The following is a 26,568-nucleotide window of genomic DNA, read 5'->3' on the forward strand; positions in this document are numbered from 1 at the left end:
TTCTCGGAGACGCGCTCCTGTTTTCTTCCTGTTCGACGCTGCGGTTGGCGGTTGACCTCGCTCGAGAGGGATGCCTTCCGAGTTAGTTGGCTGCATCGATGAGGCGTGCCTAGGCCACCGACGCAGAAACGACCCAGTTTAAAGGGCACAACTCCGTACAGTCGACTCAAGAAATGTCACGCAACATGCTGGAAAAGCGGGGACTTGTTACACTGACTTCTTATAAGGAATTGCCTCCCAGAAGCCCACACTGAGATTCCACAGACTTCGACCTGCGCAGTCATCGAACGAGGAACTCACGTCTTTTCCACGGAACAAAGACTCCAGCAGTCGTCTTTGTCTCCCTGACCGACACCGCCGCTCTCCTCTGCTTTCGCGTCCTTCTACGTCTTCGTTCTCTCTCACACACACGGAGGAAAGGTCAAAAAAAAAAAGTGAAAGAGAGCTGACGGGCACCCTTCTTCCTCCGTTACTCTTCTCTCTGTTCTTCCCTCACACACATACACACATATATATATATATATATATATATATTTGTTTCACCAGTTGAGACGTCAGCTGCTTTTTTAAATTGGAAAAGCCTGTTGGGTGGCGAGTGTCGCGCTCAGCTAACTTTTTCGCAGTGAGAAGACAACGATCGTCAGGAAAACAGCATTTGCATGCGACGTCGGAGGACCGTTCGCGGTGTCTCTCCACCGGAGAAACGTCGAGAAACTCAACCGAAATTCTTTCCCCCCACTCTGCAAAATAAAGAGAAATGTCGATTTCCTTCAATTCCCTTTCTTCTCCTTCTGTCTCTAAAAAGGCGAAAAACTCTTCCTGTAACGAGAACAAGCACTGACGACACCGAGCTTCTTATTGGTATCTCTTGGGCCTTGTTTCTCCGCTCTTCCCAAGTTCTCCTTTGCTCTAACTTTTTCGTCTTTCTCCTTTCTGCGCGCCGCGAATGTCAAGTCTCACCTTCTTGCTGTCTTTTTCTCATCCTTCTTCCTCTCTCTTCCGTATCCTCTTCTGTCCTCTGTAACTTTTTTGTGAAGTAAACGTCGGTGTCCTTCCTTCTGTGTCTTTACGCGACGAGAAGAAGAGACTCCTCAGCACAGGTTGACGCTCGCCTCCCCTCTCTTCTCCCTTTTCTTCGTGAGAGGAGAGACATTTCTTAGACTTTTCTTAGACATTTCTGCCGGTCTTTTCACACTCTCTCTCGAAGTCTCCGCCTTTCTCAAACGGCAAAGTCTCGACTGGCGGGAGAGAAGAACGGGGGAAGAGAGTCTTAGGGCCTCCCCCCGTTTCCTTTCTACGAGACGAAGATATCCTTTTCGTCTCATTCTTGTCTTCATCCCCTCCTCTTCCTCCTCTTGTTCTCTTCTTTGTCTCTTCTCCTCTGCGCCATGACTGCCTGCGCCTCTCCAGGACATTCTTCTTCCTCTTCTTCCTCTTCGTCCTCTTCTTCTTCGTCTACTTCCTCCTCTTCCTCTTCGTCCTCTTCGTCCTCTTCTTCCTCTTCTTCCTCTTCTTCTTCGTCTACTTCCTCCTCTTCCCCGTCGTCCTCTTCTGCGCTTCGTCAGGTTTCTGGACAGAAGGCTCGTCGCTCTAAACTTTATGGGAGTTGTCGTTCGATCTCAGACTTTGAGATTAAAGAAGTTATTGGAGAAGGCACCTACGGTCAGTTTGTTATCCTTTCTGTCTTGTTTCCTCTGTCGGCGCCTTCCCTTTCTCTCTTGGTTCATTTACGCCTTCGCCTCCTGGCTCGGTTCCCTGCGTCCTCCCGCTTTTCCCTCATCTCCGTAAAGCGCGATTTTTCGTTCTCCTTGTTCGCGCTCAGCGACTCTCCTCTCTCGCTCTCTTCGGGTGCTCTCGAGAAAAGGCTGTGTGTCGACTTGATGCTGGCCTCCTTCATGTGGTGACGGTCTGTCGAACTCGCCTTGAAACTGGAAAAGGTTATGGCCTGCTCGCTTCGAACTCGCAGATGTACCGGATGTTCGCAGTGTTCTCAGCGAAGTCAGCTGTTCTCTAGCGTTCAGTCGAGAAAAGAGCTGAAGACGACGCGAGATCTGTAGAGGAACCAATCCAGTCCATTCTGTAAAACTCGGAGTTGCAAACAGCGTTCCTATCCTCGCAAGAATGCCGCACTGACATCCCTGAAGCGTCCACCTTGTGTTCTCCTCAGGACGAGTCTGGCGAGCATACGACAAACGCCACAATGTCGTCGTCGCTGTGAAACAAATGCGCCTGGCGCAACAGCAAAGCAGTCACGAAGGATTTCCGAGAACTGCTGTCCGAGAAATCGGCTTGCTCAAGCAGCTGCAGCATCCACACATCGTCGGTGAGCAGAGCCGAGGCTGTGGCGATCCGCGAGGACAGAAAGGAAGCAAAGAGCCGGGGAAAAGAACGCGAGCGAGAAGAAGAAAGGAAGGAGGAGAGAGAAGAGAGGAAAAGAATAAGGAGAGAAAAGGCAGAGAGAAAACAAGAAGGGAGGTGACAAAGGAGAAGGACCCACAGAAGAAGGAAGATGAGGCAGAGAGCGAAGAAGAAGAGGCGATACAGGGGAAGGCCAGAGGATATGGTAGAAGCGAGCCTGTACGCAAGACGCGAGAGAAGAGGCAAAGGAAGAAACGTACCAAGGCAAGGCAGAGCGAACACAGTTGCATGAAGCACTGAGGGAGAAGGGAGAAACAAGAGAAGGAACGCACAAGCGAAGAAATCTTGGGAAAAGAAGCTGAGCAAAAGCGCGACCGGCGGTGCTTCTGAGAACTGCGGTGCTTCTGAGAACTGCGGTGCTTCTGAGAACCGCGGAGCTCCACTGGTGAACTTGTCTGTGGCGCTATTCCATTGCTTCTGCTTTCATCTTTCCTTCTTTGCATGCGTTGGATTTCTCGCCAGAGTTGATGGAGGTGGCGTGCGGACCTGACTTGACTCTCAAGCCAAAGGCAAAGAAAAACAACGACCAGCCGTACTCAGGAAGCAATTCCGTCTACCTTGTGAGTTGTCCCTTCGGAAGGCGGTCTTCAAGTCCTGAGCTTCCCTCGACTCTGCATTTCGCCTCTGTTACTCCGAATCGATCCATCCAGACGACTTCTTTGACTCTGCCTAGTGGATGTCTCTCTCACCCTCCACAGATCCACGATAGAATCCCTCTTTTCAGAAACCTGGTCCTGCTGAAGAGAACATTCACGTATACGCATATGCATATATATATATATATATATGTATATGTATATATGTATATATGTATATATATATATATATATATGTATATATGTATATATGTATGTATATATGTATGTATATATGTATGTATGTATATGTATATATGTATATATATATATATGTATATATGTATATATATATATATGTATATATGTATATATGTATGTATGTATATATGTATGTATATATGTATGTATGTATATATGTATGTATATGTATATATGCATGTATATGTATATATATATATATATATATGTATATATATGTATGTATTTGGCTGTATGTATGTATGCGCTTATAGATATTTGCATTTCGATTTGTGCATGCGTGGTGGAACATGAGAGCGACTGTGTGAGAGTTCGTTCGTGGAGTCGAACGCGGCTTGCTGAATTTGCGTCCGAATGACTGAACTCGAAAACTCGATTAAAAGCATGTGGAGGCGACAGAGGCGAAACGTCGGCCGGAGGTGTATGTCCTTTGAGAGGATTGTTTCTGTTTTCTTCTGCTTTCCAGGTGTTTGAGCACTGCGAAAGAGACTTGGGAGTCCTTCTGGATACGCGAACGCAGCCGTTTTCAGCGAGTGAAATTAAACTCATTATGCGACAACTTTTGCTGGCTCTTCACCATTTGCATTCGAACTTCGTCATTCACCGAGATGTGAAACTCTCGAATATTCTCATCAGCTCGAACGGATCGATCAAGCTTGCAGACTTTGGCCTCACTCGGTGAGCGTGGCGTGCCTTCACTGCATGCAGAGTGCTCGAAAGCTTCTCAACTAAAACAGAGGCCTCTTCCCCGTCCTGACGCAGAGCGTTCTTTCTAGAACTAAAACGCCTGGGTCTCTGCAGAACAGTCAACGAAGAGGGCGTACCTCTCTAGTGGTTCCCCAGAAACCGCAGCGCATGCAACAGAACGGAAATCTCCGCGTCTCATGGAGGCGACCTTCTCCAAAAACAGAGGCACGACAGAGCAGTGGCGCCTTCGTTTCTCTTCGACTGCACCAGCAACTCGGAGTTTCAATTCTCCTTTCTTCAACCGTCACCACCACAGTCTTCTACACAGTACTTCTAGATACATAGATACGCCTCTTCCAGTACAGTGCTGTACATACGGCATATATATATATATATATATATATAGGTATGTGAACGTACATACATAGCTGAACGTTGCGGTATGGATACGCATATGTATATATGTATATATATATATATATATTGTATATGTATATACGTGTGTGTGTCCATGATGATATGGATAGAGTGCGAGAGGCTTTTGTTTGGGGAAATGGGTTGAGAAACAAAGCTTGGAAAACGTTTTTGTTTGTTAGGACTTTCACGGAGCCTGGGCATGCGATGACCGACGGGGTGGTGACCCTGTGGTATCGCGCGCCAGAGCTGCTTTTCGGAGCGTCGACCTACAGCGAGAAAATCGACATGTGGGCTGTGGGATGTATCTTTGGAGAGCTTCTGCTGAACAAGTGAGGCGAGCCTTAAAACGACTGGTTTCCGACACCAATTACGCAGGGAGCTGTTTCCTCGAGTCTTCTCGGTTTCTTTCGAGTCCTAACCTTGTTCCCGTGACTCTTCTGCCCTCTTCCTTCTGACATGCTCCACAGACGCTCTTTTCTGCGCTGGAAACCAACTGACCCTCTTCTCGTTTCCACTGCTTTATGTATTTATATATATATATATATATATATATATGCGTAGTTGTCTATTGATGTTTCTTCATCTCTCTTTCTTCACATGGATTCATCTCTGTGAGTAGGTGTCTCTTTATGAAGATTTTATGTATCTATATATGTGATTGTATATTGGTGTTTCTCCGTTTCTCTCCTCCCGCACCCATCTCTTTATAACTGTGTATAGATTTCATTGCGTGCAGAGGAGTCTCTCGCTGTCTGCTTTTGCGCTGTGTCCTCGCGCTGTCTCAGTCCGTTTCTGCCAGGCAAAACAGAGCAGGAACAGGTGAATTTGATGTGCGAACTGCTGGGGGTTCCTGAGCCGAAGTCATGGCCGGAGATGGAGGCTCTTCCAGGCTACTCGCAGCTGCGGCTGCCCGCCTCTCCCGTAAGCACAAGCCAAGGAAAAAGAGAGGGAGAGAGAGGAAAGACGAGAGGGAAGGAGAGGGCAGGAAGTACGAAGCACAAACAGAGACAACAGAAGAGAAGGAACACGGAGAGTAGCCGACCACAGAGGCAAGGAGAAAAGTCACGAAGGCACAAGGTTGGACAAGGGGAGAAAGTGAATGAGAAGAGGAAAAAAAGGAAAGAATTCGGGAGAAACGCGGGGAGGCAGCGAGGTTGAACAGGAAGAGAAAATGTTGAACTCGTCAAGGTGGACTCACGAAGCATAGATCAAACAAAGAGGCGCAGAAAGAAACTCGAAGGACGCATCCTGGAGAGAAGACGTATCGTGTGGTGGTGAATTCATTTTTCTTTTGATGTCTTTCTTCCGATGGTGTTTCGTGTCTCGACGATTTCGCCGCTTCGGTTTTTCAACTTTTCGTGCTTGTTGGTGCTTCTGGTCTTGTCTTTCCGTCGATTTCCTCTCTTTGATTTTTGTGTTTTTCTTCCGTTGTTCCCATTGTCTTTCTCTTCCCCTCTAGAAAACCAGCTCTCTTCGCGAGCTATTCAAGAAGGAAACGCCGAACTGCGTTGACCTCCTGAGTCGCCTTCTCATCTACAATCCGGCGAACCGAATCTCTGCTCGTGACGGTGAGTCTCGACAACGAGTGAGCGGACTCGACCCTTTCTTCGCACGTTTGTTTCAGCTGGTCTTCGAAAAACAGGGGCGTTCAGGGAACGCTCCCGTTTGAGGTTCTCTTCTCCGAATCTCGCCTCCGCTTTCTTTCTCCTTCACACAGTTAGTTGTCGTCTCGCATGTCTCTCTCGTCTTGTGTTTGTGTCCGTACATTCGCGACGCCTTTCTCTTCCCAGCTGACGCTTCCACGTTCTCCAGTCTTTTCTGCGTGGGCCTGCAGCGCCCCTGCACACCCTCCCTTTACCCTCGCGTTTTCTCTCCTGTCGGCGCGGATTCTCAGCTCTCCTGCACCCGTACTTCACCGACCAGCCTGCGATGAGTTGCGTCCGGCTTCTCTCGACGAACATGCAACTCACACGACAGAAACAAGAAGCGAGGGCGAAGAGACGATGGCCAAACGTGGAGGGGTCGGAGAAGGAGAAGTCCCGGCAACCGCGAAACGCCGCCTCGGACAGGTACAGAGTCTTTCCAAAGAGTCAAAGGATTCCTCATGTTCGCGCCACTCTCTTTTAGCTGATCCCCGAGCAACGGGGGTGTTCGGGAGATGCTTCCGTTTCAGGCCTTTTTAAGAAAGCCTGTTCTGCCGGGTGGTGATGAGCGGGGGTGGAGGAAGCTCGACAGTGCGCTGTAGTCGTCAGCGACTAACGAGACCTTGTCTCTGTGCAGATGCGCCGCGACCCAGTGCTGTGTTAACTCGAAAAATTAAGGCGTTCGGTCTAACCAGTGCCCTGCGTCGAACGCGGCTTTCTGCTTGCCAAGGCGAGATGCGACTGAAGCCGATCGCAGCAGAAACCGGGTGCTCTGGAGCTCTCTTTCCAGGCAGACATTTGCGGGGTGTCAGAACAGTGTTCGCTCGCGGAGAACTCGGACTTTCTGTGTCTCAAAGAACGGAGGGAAACTCTGATTTACAGAAAGCCTTTTTACGAGCAGCTTGCCCGGCGCAGTGGAAGAGGCCGGGAGTCCGCTCCTCCATTGAGCGACGAGGAAAGAGAAGGAAAAGAGGCCGATTGCAGCGCCACAGACGGCCGTGAGCTTGCACCACCTTATGTGTGATTGTGTGAATATTTAGGAACGGACTCTTTTTTTCTGTCGTGGTGTTGTTTGTTTTTCAGAGAAAATCTCATTCTGGAGGCGAAGCGAATTCATAAGGCCTCCATCTTCGACTGACGTGGACCGAGGCCTTCTTGACGACTTGCCTGTTTCCTCGCTTTTTTCTCGAGACGTGACTTTTTTTTAGGAAAAACTTTTCGAGAACAGTCTGTCAAGTCCCGTCGGACACATAGTACATACACTGTGAATTTCAGCAGTGTCGGGTTCGGACTTCTCGTCTTTTTTGCGAGCTGCTTCTCTCAAGACCCGCGTCTGGTTCTGCGTCTTTGCTGCGGACACCGTGTATAGGTGGTGTGAAGATCCACCTACGAGGCGACTGGATGCACACCCGTAGGTTCACTTTTCTCTGTACTTTGCATGCCTCTCACGCACTGCCTGGAGAAAATGCGCGCCGTCACAGTTTTTCTGCCCGTATCGCAGCTAGTCGGCGTGGAAAAGCGAAGCAGCCTGTCTAGGCAACAGGCACCCGAAACGGAGTAAACGCGCTGGAGTTCGATAACCTGCCGGCAGTCGCGTTGCCTTGGAAGCCGCAAGAGTTCACACTGTTGGACCAGCGCGGGGGTAGAACAACTCCCCGATCTGCGTGGCTAGCGACTGAGTGTCTGCGTTCGTTTCTTGCGATAAAATTTCAGCGACCAGCGAAAACAGAGTCACGGAGTTGCTACACCTCGGGTTGTGAGGACATGTGAGGACAGGGAACTCAGTGCTCGTGCCTCACGAACTCGCCTGTCGCTGACTCGTCTCGACGCAGTGTGTCTCGAAGTGAGAGAAGCGAAGTGAGAGAGGCGAACTGAGAGAAGCGAAGTGATCTGCAGAGTGTAACGAGACGTCAGCCGGAACCTGCGAGTGGAAAACCTGGGCGTTGGACGGCTGCGCGGGAGTTGCAGCTGCCATGGAAGCTCCGTCGCGTGCTACTCTACGGGGATTCTGTGGTCAGTGGGTCTGTTGGTGGCGTCCGTTCCGTGCAGCGCAGCTATTTTTTTCAAGGCAGAAAGCTTAATTCAAATGCGCGTGGAAAGTTCCGTTTTTTGGCTCGTTCGCTGCGAATACACCTTTCACTTCGAAAACACACAACTAACAGAAAAAGCTTGCACTGACACCCTGCTACGTTACCGCGTTTGCCACCCAGCCACACTTTTCGCCTTCCTTTGGATGCGCTTCTCTCTGTTCCTGGCGAGTCTTCCGATCACTTAACACTTGACACAATTCTTGGACTGGAAAACGCCAGTGAAGAGAACTCTCAAGTGGCGCGTCCCGCCTGCATCGAAGCTCCCGCAATTTCCGAATCCCGGTCTCAAAGGATCTCTGGAAAAGTCTTGAAGGCCATGCACCGAGCCCAGACATCCAGACGGAGGAACGAGCCACGTAGGCGCAAGGTTCACAAAACGAAGAAGGTCGAAGAGAAAGCCAGGCAATCCCCCTGGAAATTCGCGAGGAAGCTGGCGATTCAGAAACGGGGTGTACGTTGCTCAACCGGTGAACGAAGGAAATGTCTGCTTTCATATCCTCAACAGATTTCTCGTTACCTCTACCCTGCGGATCTTGACCTAACGGTGTGCTTGAACTAACCCGTTTCCGGTTGCATGCAACGTAGGAAAACACACAGCGCCACTAGCCGCTTCCTCTATACCTTTGATTTTGAACTCCAGCTCGTGTCTCGTTCTTCTTCCTCGTCTGTGTACACACTGCGGATAGAGAGATGTTTCTTTCTGCTCTTTCTCTAGAGAGCATCGTTGCTCTCTTCTTCATAAATCCCTGAATCGACCCGCCTCACTCCCTGCGCGGGCAGAGCGTAGACAGGGGCGTAGGCGTCCGGTTCGTCACTCGCAAAAGAGTCGCCGACAGCGATCTGCAACCCTCGTGGCAGCTGTCCTCGGTGGACGCCGAACCGGCAGAGAACGCTCTCGTACTTGGCCTCGATCTGGGAGAGCTGACCCGAAGACATCGTTTGTATAGCGCGGATAGCACGGGACACAGCCAGTTCGGCGGGTGCCGCGCATCCACGATGGCGCTGAAGACTGACCGTCCCCTGACCAAGTATCACCTCTAAAATTCGAGAAAGAACAGGAATGCCTGCCAACTGCAACCGGTTCCTCAGCACTACGTCGCGGGAGAAGACACTGGCGAAAGCTGTGCCCACAATGACTAGAGCTACCACTATCTTTTGAACAATGTCTTCCGCCGCAGGGTTCGAGAAGTCCAGTGTTCCCTTTGTTTCCAGCATGCGTCTCGCGATGCACCAATTGCGTGCCGTTTTCGTCGTCCCCAATACGTTTCGCAACTGCGCGAGGAGCCCAGCCGAGTTCAACGTCTTAAAAAGGGGGGAACTAGCTCAAGGAAGTGCTGCAGCTTACGGCGTCAACTCCGCCGGGACAGTCCCCGCCAGCAAAGCTGCGTTTGTCTCCTTTGCAGTCACGGGGGTGAAAGCCAGAGGTTCACAGTCCGCTCTTTTCGGGAGGAGTTTTGACAACGAACTCAGTTTCTCGCGCGTCTGCGTGAACGCCGAAGACAGCTTCTCGCGAGACTCCGTCCAAGCGGTGGACAGGCGCGCTTGAGAAGCGGCAAGGAATTCAGATGCAGAAGTCATAAGAGCGTTCATTTCCGGAAGCCGATCGACCAGCGCCTTGTAGTAGTCCGAGGAAGACTGCCACAAACGAGAACCCAAAAAAACCCCATCCTCACCTGCCTCGGGGGGGTCGGCCGAGAGGTCAGACGTTGCCGCAGGAGCGAGGCCGGCTGTTTCATTTTCGTAGTTTTCCACGGCCTGCTTCCCCCAGGCTTTTGGGAACTGTCTGAGAACTGCCTCGTCGTTCTCCGCTGCGGCTGAGACAACGTCGGCAGAAGCAAGCGACAGAACGACCACGACAGAACATGCCGTGTACAGCAGCAGGGCCCCGGCTATACGGGGCTGTAGGGAACGACTGCGACAGCCGAAATTGGCCTCCACAGAGGAAGCCTGGAACGTTTGGGTTGGCATTGTGCCTGTGCCTTTTGGCAAGTCTAAAAACGAGGGAGTTGTTTGAGTGAACCTCGTCTCTTAGATGCGCGCCGGGAGCAAGGCAGCCCTTGCTGCGCCGTTCCCGCGTTTTCCCGGGGGTTCGCGGACTTGTCTTTGCCGCTATCACAGAAAGATACTGAACTCGAAACCCTTCAAATTTCGAATTTCGAACAGGCAAATTGATCGGAGTCGATGCTGCGCGGTCGCCGCTATCGAGACTGCGTTGCACGCGAGGACGTCCCCGTCACGCGAGGGCTGCAGACATCGTTCGAGAACATCCGTGTAGGAGACCGAGAGCGCGTGCTGAGGCTTCACAAAAAACTGCGGCCTCACAGTGTTTATTGACTGACCTTCAACTGACCTTCAGTGCATGCAACACCAGAAAGCACCGTCCGCCTCACCCTGTCAAAGTGTGGCCGCGACAAAGGCAGAACGAGGGGCCCCAGGTCTCCTGGGGAAGCATTCGAGACCCACGAGGCGGGAGCTGGCACCGCGCACATGAAGCAGAACGAAGTAAAAAAGAGATTCTGCTCGGGAGCTTCGCATCTTAAGGAATTCAGGACACCTAACCACACTTCAGTCATCAGTTTCGGGATCGTCATTGTTTGACTAGTCTACCCTGTCCCGAATTGCCTACTCTTTCTGAGAGAAACACGAGAACGACCGTGGGACCTGAAGAATTGGGATTCAGGGAGCGAAGCCAGCGAGTTCTTCGTGATCACATTCTCTCCCGTGCAGACTGGAAAGCTGACAGACCCGTGCTTCTCACGACAGGGAAAAACCGTTTTCAGAGACCACGATGAAGGCAAACCATCACAAGTAGCAACACACAGACAGTTCGTTTTCGATCTCCGGTCGCGCTCGAGTTCGTATGCAAGGCTTTGCACAAATTTCTTTCACAGACAGATAAACACGGTTCCGCTAGAAACGTTTTGCGGTTTCCCAATGGCGATAAAGTCTTCACTTGAAGTCACAGAGTGACGGCGTACGCTGTATCGTTTGCAAAGAGCCAGCAAGAGGGCCTGAGGGGCCGATACGGCTGTGTTGATGAGATCAAAACTAGGTTCTTTCTGAAAGCATTAAGTCACCACGCTTCTTCTTCCTGGAACAGTTCATGGAAAAGTTGATAGTCGCATGATTGGTTGACACTGTGCGTTCTCCACACGGTGTGCACAAACGCTCTTTATTGCTCAACATGCTTTGTCCATTTGAAACCCCTGACTCCGAGCGCTTGACCGACAAACGTTCATCTTTTTTACCTATGCATAAACTAGGATTTAACGCTATGCCAAGCAGGATCACAGATTACCTCTGTGATTTTTGCCACGTCAATCTTATGGTGTTCAGCTGGCTCTATTTCTACAATAACCCGAATTGGAAATGACACGTGGACGGTGTTCGTTCCACAATAGGAACTCGACAAGACGGTTGTTCCGATTTGAAAGTGCATGCTGTGTGACCACGAAAGGCAGACCTTCTGTCTCAGAAGGGTTGCACTCACAATTGTCGCCCGTTCTATTTGGCACGCAGAGATACCATTTGTCCCGACTGCACTGTCTGGTTTGCCGCAGAGCCCCCTTTCCTAGAGGAAACTCTCTGTGAAGGCGAAGAGAGGCACAGACGCGTTGCTCACGTGACTCCTTCTGTCCATTTCGCAAGGTCGAGTTCCATGTTGACATTTCTCAATCTTACTTCTCCCATTTCGTGTGATTTCTGGAACATTCGAGATTTGATTAAGCACCACTTTTGGACGCTCTTCCACTTCTGTATATCAAGTAGACGTCCTTTTTCGGGTTGCCGCGTGCAACGAGTCTTGGCGAATCTAGCCAGATGTCGTGGAAATCGCCAGCAAAACCTGCTGCTAAATCACATCTGGCATGCTTTGAAGTGGCCTCTAATGCACTATTCAGGTGAAGATCGCGTGGTTTCAATCTTGCTTTCTGCGGGTTCATCTCAAGGATACGTTTCAGTAGGCTTGTTAATGGGATTGCTGGTTAATAAAAGTTCCGTTGTTCTGCAATAAACATCCCAAGAGACAGCGTGGCAAGACTTCCACACGTGTGGATTCACAGATGGTAAAAGACGTCAACTGTTAGAAACATCCCGCCACAGGGTCGAACCTCCATGTGCTCAGTGTGCACAGTCCTGCTTTGTCGCTTTGTTGTCTCCTTTTGCCCCTTTTCCTCGTCTCGCTTTCTCCGTTTTTCTTACTTTCTTAACTGTCAGCATCTCCCAATATCCTGCTGTCCTGCCTCTTTCCCGTGCGTGCCCGCGACAGGTGAACTTTATTCAAGCGGATGAGTTACTTTTGAATCCTAAGAAGAGACTCGGAACCTCTGGATGGCTTTTGACCTTACTTTCTGTCGCTTCACTGAGTTTCAGTGGAAAAAAGCTGTCCTCACAGGTGGATCAGGAAGAAGAGGTTTATCACGATGTGTCTATCTGAGAGAAATCCTTAAACACCGCAAGACGTCTCTCCGGTCAACCATCGCCGGAAATTGTTCGCTAAATAACACACATTCCAGCCTCTTCCCCTGCCTGCCATGTTTTTCCAAAGAAATTCTCAGCTTTCTATCCTCGTGGCAGATAGATGAGCAAGGTCCCCCCTTGATAAGCAGGTCATGACAGGCGAGGGGAGTAGAATAGCGTCGAATGCTGCGGCGGCTACTGCTGAGGGAATTGCGCTGCTTTTCACGATCTCTGCACATTACCAGCGTCTGTCCGACGACCGTGAACTCTTCCACCAGCAATTCTTACTTTCCTCCCAAATTGAAAAAAATATATCTCGCTTCGCCTTCTCCAGGTTTCGAAAGTTGTATAGTAGCTTACTTTGATCCGGTATAAAATAGCCTTCCTCTGATGCAGGTTAGGTCGGACTTATTGCTTTCTGTGCTGCGTTACCCTTCTCCAAGTGAACAGGTGGAGTCAGGAAGTCAAAGATACCTCAGTCCGTGAGCCTTTGGGAATGACTGGCTAGTCTCCAAGTCACTGTCAGCTGTCGCGACTACCTCAAAGATTTGCCCATAGAGCTTTTTTTGCCTGAGTTGCAGGGCCGATCTCTTCGAGTTTCAACACCTGCCTTCGAATCCAAAAGCTCTCGCATCGACTCGTGCTCTTTTCCTTCTCTAGGTCATAAACTGGGATCTTTGTTCTTCTTCATCAACACATGATATAGACTTTTCTGCATCAGTATTTCTCTGTGCATAACTCTTTCTTTGCGCCCACACACATTGTCTCACTTCGTTTCAACAGCGAAAATGAAGGTTTTCGAATCCGCCAAAGGAGCGGCTTTCTCGAGGTCAGCCATTGTGGTTGGCCTTCTGGCCGCTGCGGGCGTGTCCACGGGAGCATCGGCGGATTTGCTTTCTGTTACATCTGAAACGATCCCGTTCCCGACGAAACACACAACTTCCTATTCGGCGTCGTTCGACCACAGCGCGCCTGTCGTGACTGACGAAACGCCATCTCTCGAACCCGAGAGTGTGGCGTTCACCACCTCCCCAGTCCCGCAATACAGTCACGAGTTAAACGGTGAGGTGCATCACAGGATTGCCGACGAGGAGGCGTGGGTCGAGAAGCCCCAACACAAGAACTCGGAGCATCTGATGTACGATATGCATCAGGACATGAAGGACCGGTTCTGGCATTTGAACGACGAATCCGCAATCGAAAAACTCATCAGTGAAGGTCTCTTGGACCCCTCTTGGGGGCACCAGTTCGACATGAACTTTGTACCGACCTTCCAAGAGGATCTCTTTGATGACATCTTCAGTGAAGAAGAACCCTCTCTCGATGCCTTCCTTGACGGAGATGTGTACACAGAGAGCGATTTGTTCTCGCACGAGGTAACTCCACAGGTGGACACAAACACGGAGGACCTCCCGATCGTCCAGCCAACGACGGAAGTCGAAATAACAACTTCATCTGGAGAACCAGTGCCTGAAGAAGCCGGGAAAACGAACGATATGCAATCACAACCCTCTCAGGCTCCCGATAACGGGACGATGACTACCGCAGCAACCGCTGACGTTCCTACCTCAGAGGAGTCAACAGTCGAAGAGACAGCCCAGGAGAACAATCTTCAAGTGTCTCAGACAGGCTCTGAGAAATCGGAGGCCCGGACAGACGACGCGGCCCAAGATGATGCTGAAAAAGCAGGTGCGGAAACCCAGAAAGATGCAACAGCAAACATTTTAACTACTACCACAACGACCGCCAGCCCTCCTGCAGTTACAGAAGCTGCCGGTAAACCTGCAGTAGACGGACCCACTGACAAAGAGGTGACAAAGGAGGTTCCGGCTGTTGCGGCAAGTGAATCAACTGAAAAGGAAGACAAGACAAATGAAACGGAAAGGAGAGAAGACGTGAACGAACCAGCAAAGGAAGTGGAGGCGAACGAAGCAGAGACGGAAGCAGACTCAAATGAAGCAAAAGCAGAAGACAATGCGGATGAATCAAACGCGGAAGAGACGACAAATGCAGCAAAGAAGGAAGACACGGCAAATGAGATAAAGAAAGAAGAGGAGGAAAGTGAAACACAGGGGGAAGATAGCGCAGCTGAGGTCGAGCCTGCACCCTTGGCGACTGAGGAATCTGGCACAGGTAATGACGACGAAGAAGCGGACAAGCGGTCTGGCGAGGCGTCTCATCCGTACTTGCGCTCTGTGGGGCGCCGCCTCTAATCAACATCCACGAGACACGAACCAGACCATCCTTTCTTGTTTCTCAGAGGAAACGAGGTATGAAGAGCACTCATTTGCACGTACACAGATTCCACTTCCACCACGGTTTCCCTCGTCTCTGCGAGTTTTTTCTATTCGAGTTACAGACAGGCTCCCAAACTCCACGTTGGTATACGGTGCACTAACCTACCGTATTTTGGTGGTTCTCTCTCTGTCTGTCTCGGTACTCATGCTAATTTTTACGACTCTGAAAGCGTTCACCAAGGTGGCTACTCTCATGTCGGTTGCGTCTTGGCCCGCCCCGTCGGGAACGTTCGCCGCAAGACATCACCAGAGTAAAGAGACTGTAAGGTAATTCCTGATCACAACAACTCGGGCAGTTGTTCTAATGAAGTAGCGCAACCTGCCTTTCTAGTGATTCACGTCTCTCGTGCCTTTACACAATGGTATATATATGGATAACTCTCGACTCTTGCTCAATATGAGAACAGAGAACTGAATTGACACGCATGGGCCGACACAGTCCGAGGCTTAGAGCTCCCAACATTATCTGATCTGTTATCCTTGGCGCACCTTACGACATCTGAGTGGTGCCAACAGATCTCCTTCATGGAGACGACTTTCGAAAAACGTTCCTCTCAAGGTTCCTTCCATCTTTCCCTCTATTCACTTCCACTGTTGCGCTAACTTGTCGAGGGCGCAACGCTTTTCGGCGACATTCCCATCACTCAGAGTTGCCTGGTGGCACTAGACGTTTTAGTCGGAAAAAAGACCTGCCAAGTGCTGGCATGTGAAAAACGTTTTCACCAAAACAGTCCAGCTCCAGACCGTTCTTGAACTTGAAGCTGTTAACAGTGCTGAGCAAACGCATTCGTTCGTTGTTTGAGGATACACGGTCCACGCAGCAATCCGGTTCGATTCTGAATTCTGACGACAACAACAGAAATTCCGTAGTCCGAGGCCAGACTGACAAAACGCCCTTTCTACACAAAGGTGCCCATGTAGGTTTTCTGGAGCTCCTCTAAATCGTTACCTCTTGAACACAGGTTCGTCTCGTCAATTAAGCAAGTCTCTTCTTGTTTTCGTAGCTACTGTCACGGTAACTTCCTTTCCTACTCACGCACTCGGTTTAATGATACGTCACGAAGGCTCCAGCATCTGAAGAGTAGTTTCCTCGCGCTTCCAGTGCGAGCGATAACGGTAATCGACCTCTTACGCCCAGAGCGTAACCGATGTGGCTCAGATTGGAGGTTTGTATAAAACTCAGCATTTTTAACTCTCTTGAGCAGTCCACTTTTGGGCTGGTCCCTTCTCCTTGACACCTCGGCAACTCCACTCCCAGGCGTGACTCCGCCGAACGCAGAAAGTTAAGGCGTTCCCTTTCGGCTCATGGACATTTTTGACCAACTGCGTTAAACGCTGCAGAGAGCGAATTAGAAAAACAGGACTGGAGAAGTCGCCTCTGGGTTCACCTGGGACCGTTGCCTTTCCCCATCACTGGGGTCGTCTCGAAAGGGTGCATGTGAACGATACTGTCGCCCACACTCCCGGCGTCTGCCGCTACAAAAAGAAGTACGTAGGCGAGAATAAAGCTGTAGTGAGGTGAATAGTGTCTGTGGCATCATCCGTACCGTCGATTGTGCGTTGGCGTGAGACAGCCGCGATGTTACTGAGGAATGGCTACACACTTGACATGACAGCGCTTTGATATGAGGGTCGTCCAGATCGTCGTCGCCCTCTCCGGCGTTTTATTTTCTTCCCCAACGTGTGCCATTGCATTGATCATTCAGCGACGATCTACGAGACTCGAGTGTGAGGAAGAAAGAGTGAAGAGAGAATCGACACAAAAAACGGCTCGGAGTGACGGTTACTGGTGTAACGTGTATTTTGAACTTTCTTTTGAATTCGAGTTGAAAGTTCCTCTTGAAAGTTTAGCTGGAGAACACAAACGACGTCCACTTCAGACGGATCAAGTTAAATGCCATTTGCCCTCTGTTTCTCGAGTGAGAGAAGTCAGTTGCGTCGCGTTTTTTGTCCAGCGAGGAAAGGAAAACGAAATGCGTCTTGACAAGAAAACTGCGGGGACGTATTCCAGTTGATCGAAGAGGAAGATACTCGGAGCGAACCACGGAAATTCTCTTTCCAGTGCGCCGAATTTGAGAGGGACTCGAGCAAAACGTTCCCCGCGGATGCTAAAAATCACCAAGTCTCATCTCTCCTTTGCGAATAAAATTGGTTTGCAAGATCGTCGCTGCTTCTGGAGCCGCAGAGTCAGCGTCCCGAGACAAGAAAATGCAAGGCTTTTCCGCCGTTTTCTTTCCACCCCGTCTCTCCCTTTCCTCTTGAGTTTTTCACTCCCTGCCCTGCCAGCATCGTTCGGTCCCTGCCTTCCTCATTCGTACTTTTCGAACTTTTCGACAACTGTCCAGATCCTCTTTCTCTCAGTCAAATTCAATGAAAGACAGGTGACCGTCGTCTCCTCCCGCGATCACACCCCGCACAATTTCCTGTTTTGAGGCTTGGCTTCCTCGGTCTTCCTCAAATTGGTCGCTGGCGCCCTCAGCCGCGTTTGCAGGGGTCACGACAGCTCGCAGGACTTGCACGGCGCCTTTCCTGTCGCTCTGGAGCCTAAAGCAGACGCCAGGAAGCTCGTTTGCTTCCGCGAAATGACACCCGAATTCGCTGTCCGCGTCCCTGTCTCCGGCGCTCATCAGATACACCGAGCCGTCCCCCGCCCCCCCGCAGACGAAGCCACTGTGAACAACGTCTCCACACAAGAAGCCGCGTGCAGGCCCTCCGAGGCAAACTTCTCGAAGGAGCGCTCCATTCGCCGATCCCGTGTCTGTCCTCTCTCGAGTCGCGGCCTGCCCACCGGAGGAAAGCCTGCGCAGGTCCCAGAAGCGACATGCGCCGTCGGCTCCCATGGTGCATAAAACGCGTTCGGTGGCCATGCGTCTGTCGGAGTTTCCGAGCGCTCCGCCTGAGTCACTCAGGCAGAGAATCTCGTTCAGCGAGCCTGCATGCGCCTGCAAACTCGCGACGGGGCTCGAGAAGGCCCGCAGGTCCCAGAGAGCCAGTTGGCCGTCCCTCACGCTTCCCGACGCGAGTAGCGGGACTGTCTCCACCCCACAAAAAGAGGCCCACAGACGGAGACAGGCGACCCCGGCGGCGTGCAGACCGCCTCGCGAGGAGCAGACGCGGCGCCCGGCGTTCACATCCCACACCGTGAGGTCTCCGGCCTTTGAGCCGGCGCATGCAAATGCGTTTGCCCAAACAAATCGGACCAGGGGAGAGGGCGCGAGGGGGGAACCCTCTGCGACCCTCGAGAGCGCCACCATCTCTCGGAGCGTCTGCAGGTTCCACAGCCGGAGAAAGCCATCGTACCCGGAGGTCATGCAGAACGCAGGGGGCTCGAAGCCGGATGTTTGTCTCGAGAACTCCTGAGTGCCTCGGCTCGACGCAGCGTCCGACAAAGAAGAGGCAGCCGGCTGAGAAGAGGTCACAGGCGCGATCTGGAGTCCGCTAATCGACGCCAAGTGCCCGCCTCGAAATTCCCTTCCAGAAATCCGGTTGGTGCTCGCGCGACATGTCTGCGTCCGCGCGGAGAGACGCTCCCGTCCTCTCGATGCCTCGCCTTCTTGCGAGCGACCTCTCTCGCCCCGTTCCCTCGCCAGGGGTGGTGCCGCGGCGGCAGCGGCCCAGTGCGTCGCAGATCCTGGAGAGGGGAGGAGGTTCCTCGACGTCCGCGTCGCGTGAGAAGAACGCCGCAGAAGATGGTTCTTGGTGTTCCACAGGAAGAGCTTCCCGTCCATCGCTCCGGAGACCACCGAGCCGTCAGGCGCGAAGGCGCAGCAGGTGACCCAGTCTGCATGGCCTTCGCGCGCGCGAAAAAGCTCGCCGACGAGGCCAGGAGCCAGACGGGGCGGAAGCGAAAAGAGACGCAGTCCGTGATCTGCGCTCCCCGAGACTGCGAAGTCCCCTGAGACGACGAATCACACTCGAGAAAAAGGCAAACGTCTCCGAAAAGGCCACAGTGAACTGCGAAAACAACCAGGACGACCTGCAGCGCGACCCCACATGCACAGACGTCGAAAACAACGCACCCGCGCATTGACAGAAAGTCCCCACTTGCGCTTGGTCTTCCATGCTGTCGGATCCTTCTTATCCATGTCGTTTTCTTGCTTTATTCATTCATTTATTCACTTCTTTAGTCATGGATTTCTTCATTTACCTACGCACGCACACATTTACCTATTTATATACTTAGTTATATATTTACGGGTTTGTTTATTCGTCTACAGATCTCTCTGTCTATCGATATCTTATGATATCTCCACCTCTGTTTGTCACTCTGTGCGTCTCCATCTATCTCCATCTCTCTGGCTCTCTGTTTGCCTGTTCTTCTATCCGTTGCGCGTTCGTTCTTGCCCTGTGGACCTGTCTTGCGCCTTTCGCAGTTGTCGCCGCCTGTGGCGTCCTTCTCTCTCACCACAGGGATGAACGTCGACGCTCAGAACACTGCGGTCATGTCCATCGGGAAGGACCGTCAGTCTCGGCAGCACCGTCCTCGTCGCGCTGAGGCGGCGCCGAAGTGGAGCGAACTGTCGTAGCCACCGGAGAACGCCGGCGCTTCTTCTGTCCTCTGCGGAGTCGTTCTTCTCCCTTGTCGGGATGTTCGCCTGCGCTTCTTCTCTGCTTCCTCTCTGCCCTGGCCCTGCGTCTCGGCTCTGCGGCGCCGGTTCTCCAGCGACGCGCGCCGAAGAGGGAAGCGAAGAAGAGAGCAGAAGCATGTCCCTTCTGGAGGTCGAGAGCCTGACAGAAGATCTTGACAACAGAGAGCGCGACGGAGAAGAAGAAGACTGCCGTCCTGTCTCGCGGCGTCCCCCACCTCGCTGGCTGGACGCAGAAGACGAGGCCGGAAAGAACTCTTCCGCCATCTCTTGTGCCTCTTTTCTTCTACTCTTCTTCTCCTCTCGTTACACTGTAAGGTTCAGCCTTTGAGAGGCGCGTTTGCTTGATCCAGCGTTTTTTTCTCGCGGTTTTGGTGGGCGGGGGGCGTACCGAGACCGAGATGCTCGTCAGCACTGTCTCGAGCCTCTCGGAAAAACCGAAGCCTTCTCGACGAGCCGCGTCACTCGGTGTGGAGTCAAACGTCCGTTTGAAGTCTGCATTTTGCGCCTCTGGAGAAGAGTCAAATGAGCGGAAATTCAGCTTTCTTCACCGCTTTAAAAAACCAGCTACAGGGTGTCGGCGTCTCTCCTTTTCGCCTGCTCTCTGTCTAGCTCGCCCTCCAGGGGGGTGGAAGCGCATGCCTGCCCCGCTCTGAAGAAGCGAAAAAAAGGTTGGAAAAGAGAGCAAACGCTCTCGCAACTCGCCGCGGCTACAGGCGATTCAAAGGCAAGCAAGAAACGAGAAAGACTGCAAACAGAAAATCCAGAGCACCAACGATATTCTGCACACTCGCGCTCGCGCTGTCTGCGACGCGCAAGCCTGTGCTCGTTTGCGGTCGCCGCACACACCCGAGGGGAGAGAGACAAAGAAGACGAAAAAGGATGCGTCGACAGAAAGCAGGCCCGAGACTTCGCTTCTCCTGTGCTCTCAGATTCTCCCTTCCACGGAAAAAGACGAGGTCTATCGAGAAACTTCGAAAAGAGTGCCGCGACTATGTGAGGAGGGCGACTTTGCTCGACGCGAAAGTGCATGCACAGACTTCAGCAGGCCTCGTGACCCTACGCAAAAACGAGAAGACAGAACGAGACAAAACGCCGAAAAGGAGACAGCTCAGAGACAGCGCGTCAGCCACTGCTCGTCAGTTCTTTCTTGCAAAAGAAGAAGGTTCTCTTCGCTCTCGAGAAATAAGGTTTCCCCGCGGTTTTCGTGTGGAGGAAAGCTGACAGGTCGCCTCGGAGCGCGAGGGCGCGCGGCGACCCTGCAGAGACATCCGCCAGGAGACCCCTCTACGAAGAGGAAAGGAAAGAGGAAAGAAAACACACAAAAAGACAAAAGAAAGAGCAAGAATTTCGCGGACAGAGGAGCGAGATCGATCTTTCCTTGAACAGGGAACTGAAAAAGCAAACCAGCCTCTTCATCAGGCAATGCGCGTCTCTCGCTGAACCAAGCCCCAAGGCCAGATGAACGGTCTTGTCTCACTTTCTGGCCTTCGCCTTTGAGATACTCTTGACATTTCTTCTCTCGCCAGCCAGCCTTCAATTCACCATCTACTCAAAAACCGAGTCTTCGTCTTCGTCTCTGTGGCCGCCTCGACTCCTCCTCTGTGCTCTTCTGTTTTCGTCCTTTCTGTTTGTTCCTTTTCTTTTCTGTTTTTCGTTTTTTTTCCGCCCTCCGCTTTGCTCCTTTTGGAGGCTGCAGGTGCGACGGTTTCCCTGCGAGTGTGGAGAGGAAATCTTTTCCTGGACGAAGGCAAAGATGGGAGAAGAACGTCCAGTTTGTCTCGGCGTCCTCGCGCTCCAGGGCGCCTTCTTCGATCACATAAAGTCGTTCAAGCGCCTCAACTTGGGCACAAGGCTTCGCCTCACTCTGGTGAGACATCGAGCTTTGGGGGCCTTTTCTTCGTTCTCTCCTCTGCTCGCTCTGAAACGCGCGTCGCGCCTGCCTTCCGAAACGTTTCTCCTTGCCCATCTTGCGTTGCATGCAGAGACGCTCGACTCACACCGAGATAGAAAAAGGAGTCGCGGTGCCAAGGGTGGAGTTTCGGCCCAGGATCTGCCCAAATCCAGACGTATTCGCAACGCACAGACGCAACAGAGACGCATTTCTATCTACTTGTTTATGTGAAGATGTTTCCCGTACTACGCATGCCTGGGCATCCGCAAGGTCTTTCGCTTCCTCCGTATGTTTCACCACGCCTATTCTGATGTTCTCACACTTGCGTTTTAATGGAAATGCATGGACATGCATCTGCATAGGCAGGCTTTTTGTCGACTGGGCTTCTCTGTGTGATCTGCTGCCGTCGATGCTTCGCCTTCTGTGTCTGCAGGTGAAGAAGCCTGCAGACTTGGAGGAGATCGACGCGCTTGTCATTCCTGGAGGCGAGTCGACGGCCATGCGGATCATCGCCGGAGAGGAAATGATGAGTGTACGTACCCCGCAGCGCGAAGAAAGCTCAAGTCGCCTAGAGGGTGGAGAAAAAGGGAGACAGTGGCGAAGGAGCCATGCAAAGAGAGAGCGCGACAGAGAGGGAGCTCAAGCGAGACAGGCAGAGAACGAGAAAGATAATAACTCGAGAAAAGAAAGGCGCTAACCTCGCCTGTGGAGGGAGACTCTTCCGAGAAAGGACAAACGCATCTCGCGTTTCCTCACGAGCAGCGCCTTCCCCTCCAAAATCTCTTTTGTGTCGCTCGCAGGCTCTCCAGGCCTTTGTCCACGAAAAGAAGAAACCTGTGTGGGGTACTTGCGCAGGTGAGGAAAAAACTCAAAACAGCCATTTTCAAGGGCGTTTCTGAAAAGGAAATCTCTCTTGCTGTGTTCTGGCATTCTTGTTCGCTTCGACAAAAACAAATGTGCCTTCTTTCATTCGCAGAGTGGATGCTTTCCTTCTCTCGCCTCCCTTGGTTTGCTCGGCGCCGTCTTCATTCGTTGCTTCTTCGTTTCTTTGCTTTTTCCCTTTCCTCACCTTCGCACTTTGGCCTCCTTTTTCTTCTCTACGTTCGTCCTTGTTCGCACCCGTCTTTCTCCTTTCTTTCATGTTTTCCTTACGTTTCTCACATTTCGGTCTGGGGTGGTACGCGGTTTCGGAATCGTTTTTTTCCTTCCTTTTTCGTCGGGTGTCTGCGCGTCGCCACAGTCAGTGAGATGCGCGGCTCTGCCTCTGTTCGGTCGGCTCTTTTTCTTTTCTTCTTTATTTCTCCTCCAAGCTCTGCCATCTTTGGTGTACTGCGACCTGATACCTGAGCCTCTCTCAGTCCCTCGACTCCTGCTCTCCGCTTTCCTCCGACAGGCTGCATTCTCCTCTCGAACACCGTCTGTACTCTCGAAACGTCTTCCTCGCCTTCCGCTTCTGAAATTCGGGAGACGCCAAGCGACGACGGGTACGGAGACTTCATTGGCGGTGCCGCAGTGCGGACCTGCAGGAATTTTTTCGGCAGACAGGTGAGAGTTTCGAAAGGCCTCGCGTTTCGCTCAACAGCCTGCGGTCTTGGCTTGTTGAAGAGACCCTCGCAAAATCCTTCACACGAGAGAACTCGCAGAAAATCCAGCAACGGAAGTGTGGCGAAGGCCAGCCTCTGGAAAGTCTCCGAGAGCGGAGACACTGCAGACGAACGACTTCTGTCTCGGAGACTTTAGAGACGACTTCCTGATCGATTGCCGCATTATGGATATACCGTCATACACATCTGAATAGAGTTGGGCGTCTGTCTCTCTTTATATATATATATATATACATATATATATATATATATTTGTATATATATTTATATATTTATATATGTATGTACGTAATGAGTTACATGTAAATATGTATTTTTCTGTGCATATATGTTTATCTGTGTGTTTATATATGCCTGCGCGTGTATATGCTTGCGCATGTGTGAGCGCGCATCACGAATTTGGAAGAACTGACGAATATGTGCCTACACTGGTCTGCTTTCTGCATGCGGGGAATGGGCGAGAGTGCGTATGAACAAGAAATGTTTTAATTGTCGCTTTTTCCTCGGCTCCCTGTTTGTTTTGTCATTTTGTGTTCCACCTGCTCTTGCGCTCGTCTCTCCTCGCGTTTTGCCCTTTCTTCTTTTTCTCTCTTCGACTTCTTCTTCTTCTCCCCCTTCCGCTTCTCCGCGTTCTCTCTTCTTCTTAATCACCTAGATCGTCGACCTCATCTGCTTTCACGGCTCTTCATCGTCGTCATCTTTCTTGTCTTTTGTGTCTCTGTTCGTTCCTCCCTTTTTTTCTTGTTTCTTTTTCTTTTCCTTTTGCGCTCCTCGTGTCTCGTCTATTTTTCCGCAGAGCCTCCGCTTGGATGGAGTCTCTGTTTCTCTCGGATGTTCTCTTTCTGGTTCTTTTTGTCTCCTCTGTCGTTCGTTGTTTTTTGTCTTGTGACGTCCTTCAGTTGCCGACTTTTCTTTTCCGACTGAGTGGTTTTCGGTCCCCTTTCTTCTCTGCAGGTGGACAGCTTCGAGGCGCCGTTGCGAGCTGTCGGGAGACTCAAACTCGCCGCAGACGGCATGCATGCAATTTGCATCCGTGCTCCCGCCATCGTGGACGTCTCCCCGGAGGTAGGCCTTTTACCTCTCTGTTCGTTTGCGCGTCCTCCCCTTCTTCTCTGTGTCGTTTTCTTCTACTCGCCTCTACTACCTCTTCGCCCACTGGGTGACCGGGGCGCTCGCGTCTCTTGCCGCTGTGCTCAGACAGGGTGAGTTTCCTCTCTCTGCGAATCCTCCGTTGCTCCTGCGTTTCTTCGCTGCGTGAGCGCTTGGCCAGTCGCGCGCTGAGACACTGTTTAGCAGGCCATTCGAAGCTCCTGCATCTCGCGAACGTTCGACGCGGAGATCTGGTCTCCACAAACGGATTCACCGACGCATCGTGGAACACCGAGTAGAAAAAAAGGGTGTGCCTGTCTGCCCTTAGGTCGAAGTCCTTGCGTACATCGACCTCCCCGGTCGTCACACCAGCGTCATTGCAGGTGAGGGAACGTTGCTGGCTCGTCAGACTCCTTTTTCCTCTTCGCTTCAGTCGAACAGAGAAGTCGGCCTGCCCAAGCTGCTTACGTCCGTTTGCACTTCCTTACTCTCTGCCTCCGTCATTTCTGCCTTTCGTTTCCTTCCTCTCCTGCTTCTTTTTCCTCCTCTCTCGCTTCCTCTTCCTCTGTAACGTCCTGGTGTGTGTACACGCCTGCTGTCGATGCTCGCGCTTCTCTTCTTCGCCTTCTACGAGCGAATTTCGCGCTGCTGGTTCTGTTTTTTTTTGTCTTCTGCTTCTCAGCTGCTGCCCACGGGCCGCTCCTCCTCACAATTTTCCACCCTGAGCTGACGAACGACACACGGTTGCATGCGTTCTTCCTCGACAACTTCGTCTTTCCTGCTCTCGGCAGAGCCTCCTCTGCGAAGGCGACAAAACGTGAGGTCGAGGCGTCTGGCGCGCGAAACAGCGAGCCGTCTGTCTCCTTTCCAAGCGGAGAACGCCGGGTCTCTGAGAGAGCGCAGGCAGCCCAAGACGCGAAGTCTCCACAGCTCGGCATCCGCTCTTCGTGAGGCGGACCACAAGTCTCCCCAGAATACTCTCGCGACTTGCTCTCGCTGGCTCCATCGAAGGTCGCTCCGGAGGCTGACGCATGCAACCGAGCAGCACAGACCCTGTGTCTGCTCTGTCCAGAGCATATCTGCACAGATCCTTGTGTGTGGATGACTGCATGCGCATTGGTTGGCAGGTGTGTCTACGTTGCTTCCGAGACGAGTTCACACAAATACCATTTTGATCGATTGTTTTCTGCATTGCGCCGCGGTTTCCTGAGGTTGTGCAGTGACGGCGCTGCACAACCTGTCATGTCTCCGACTGCATGCAGAAAATGCTGCGTGCGTTCCAGTCACACTTGCGGATACCGAATAGCGACGAGGCTCTTGAGGCGCTGGGTGCTTCCCTTCTGAGCTTCGCCGTCGCTGGCCAGAGCGACAGCCTTTGCTGTGAAGTCTCGGGTGCCTTGGCACTTGCATGCAGGGAAGGAAACGCTCCCAGGGCCTCCCAGACCTCTTCGCTGCCTCACACACTCTCTGAAAAGCCGACGCCTACCACGAATGGCCTCCCAGACGTACAAGCGAATCAGCAGACCTCTCTCTTCTTTTCCATAGACAAATTGATTCATATACATATATATATGTTCACGATTATGTAGGCGTTGTAGTAGTTCTCACGCGCAACTCACACAGATCCACGTATCTCGCGCATGCACCCCACTTGTAGTCTGTAAAGCCTCTGTACAGCTCGTCACTTGTATCTGTACTTCTGCCTCCTCACCAATCTAACCGTTTAGAGTTACATCTATAAACATGTTTATATATACATATATATATACATATATGCATTTATATACACATATACATATATATATATATACAATATATATATATATATATATATATATATATGTATATATATATATATGTCTGGGCATGCATTTGCAACTGAAGAAGAAAGTATTTTCCGCCTTCTTTGGCGTTTTCGCGAGACCTGTTGAACGGGATTTGACAGAGGGGGGGGCTGCACCAGAGCGAAGAACAACTTCCGGTTCCTGCCCGGCGCAGAGCGCAGCTGGAGCCTCGCAAGTCGCGATCGCGAACTGCGGGGAAACGAGAAAACAGGGAAGCGAAGAGCGAAGCCACAGGGGGAAGGCTGTGCAAATGAAGAAGCCAGAAGCAACGCCGGCGCTGAGAATCCACGAGATCCACTGGAGACACGAAGGAGCCGTTACACAGTCGCCGCTGCATGCATTGATGCATGCCTGGATGCATGCAGAGACTCTCTGTGAGGCAGCAGAGATCGAGTGCCTTCTGTCGTTTCTTTTTGTTGGGCCGCGCTTGAAAGGCTGCTTCGCAGAGGCGCACTGGCGGCAAAGACTTCTTCAATTCAGCGAAACTTCTCTGGTGTCTTCACCTCTCGCACAGAAGAATAGAGATCATCCTGAGCAAGCAGACGCGCATGTATTTACGACGGAAGTTCGAAAGACAGCCAGAAGACCTTCGACTCCCTCTCCGTGCGGGGAGCTGCTGGGTCTCCACTCCACATGCTCCACTTTCTGCGAGGCCTTTCTTGTCTTTTTCTCATGTTTCTCTGTGTTTTTTTCTGTCGCCTTTGC

General features: G+C 51.6%; 5 protein-coding genes across 5 annotated transcripts; 3 read left to right on the top strand and 2 right to left on the bottom strand.

The window, feature by feature from the left end:
* Positions 1–797: 797 nt before the first annotated feature.
* Positions 798–8,165, top strand: TGME49_281450 (cell-cycle-associated protein kinase, putative). Its single transcript, XM_002371333.2, has 9 exons — positions 798–1,662; positions 2,168–2,323; positions 2,881–2,978; positions 3,721–3,932; positions 4,538–4,687; positions 5,144–5,279; positions 5,818–5,926; positions 6,253–6,427; positions 7,085–8,165. Exons 1-9 carry the CDS (start codon positions 1,389–1,391, stop codon positions 7,137–7,139), a joined length of 1,365 nt encoding a protein of 454 aa, XP_002371374.1. The 5' UTR covers positions 798–1,388; the 3' UTR covers positions 7,140–8,165.
* A 637-nt stretch (positions 8,166–8,802) lies between these two features.
* On the bottom strand, positions 8,803–10,283 carry TGME49_281460 (hypothetical protein; the record flags this gene model as incomplete). Its single annotated transcript, XM_002371334.2, has 2 exons — positions 9,437–10,283; positions 8,803–9,202 (listed from the first exon to the last, which is right to left on the bottom strand). Exons 1-2 carry the CDS (start codon positions 10,057–10,059, stop codon positions 8,803–8,805), a joined length of 1,023 nt encoding a protein of 340 aa, XP_002371375.1. The 5' UTR covers positions 10,060–10,283.
* Positions 10,284–12,340: 2,057 nt separating this feature from the next.
* On the top strand, positions 12,341–15,260 carry TGME49_281470 (hypothetical protein). The gene has a single exon (XM_002371335.2). The coding sequence runs from the start codon at positions 13,338–13,340 to the stop codon at positions 14,760–14,762; it is 1,425 nt and encodes a 474-aa protein (XP_002371376.1). The 5' UTR covers positions 12,341–13,337; the 3' UTR covers positions 14,763–15,260.
* A 1,489-nt stretch (positions 15,261–16,749) lies between these two features.
* Positions 16,750–20,272, bottom strand: TGME49_281480 (WD domain, G-beta repeat-containing protein). The gene is made up of 2 exons (XM_002371336.2): positions 19,252–20,272; positions 16,750–18,741 (listed from the first exon to the last, which is right to left on the bottom strand). The coding sequence occupies exons 1-2, from the start codon at positions 19,697–19,699 to the stop codon at positions 17,204–17,206; spliced, it is 1,986 nt and encodes a 661-aa protein (XP_002371377.1). The 5' UTR covers positions 19,700–20,272; the 3' UTR covers positions 16,750–17,203.
* A 273-nt stretch (positions 20,273–20,545) lies between these two features.
* TGME49_281490 (glutamine amidotransferase subunit pdxt, putative) lies at positions 20,546–25,661 on the top strand. Its single transcript, XM_002371337.2, has 7 exons — positions 20,546–21,302; positions 21,760–21,858; positions 22,127–22,181; positions 22,720–22,871; positions 23,885–23,995; positions 24,348–24,402; positions 24,702–25,661. The coding sequence occupies exons 1-7, from the start codon at positions 21,189–21,191 to the stop codon at positions 24,968–24,970; spliced, it is 855 nt and encodes a 284-aa protein (XP_002371378.1). The 5' UTR covers positions 20,546–21,188; the 3' UTR covers positions 24,971–25,661.
* Positions 25,662–26,568: the final 907 nt, after the last annotated feature.

Source organism: Toxoplasma gondii, chromosome VIIa, assembly GCF_000006565.2.
Source record: "Toxoplasma gondii ME49 chromosome VIIa, whole genome shotgun sequence".
Lineage (NCBI taxonomy): Eukaryota > Apicomplexa > Conoidasida > Eucoccidiorida > Sarcocystidae > Toxoplasma > Toxoplasma gondii.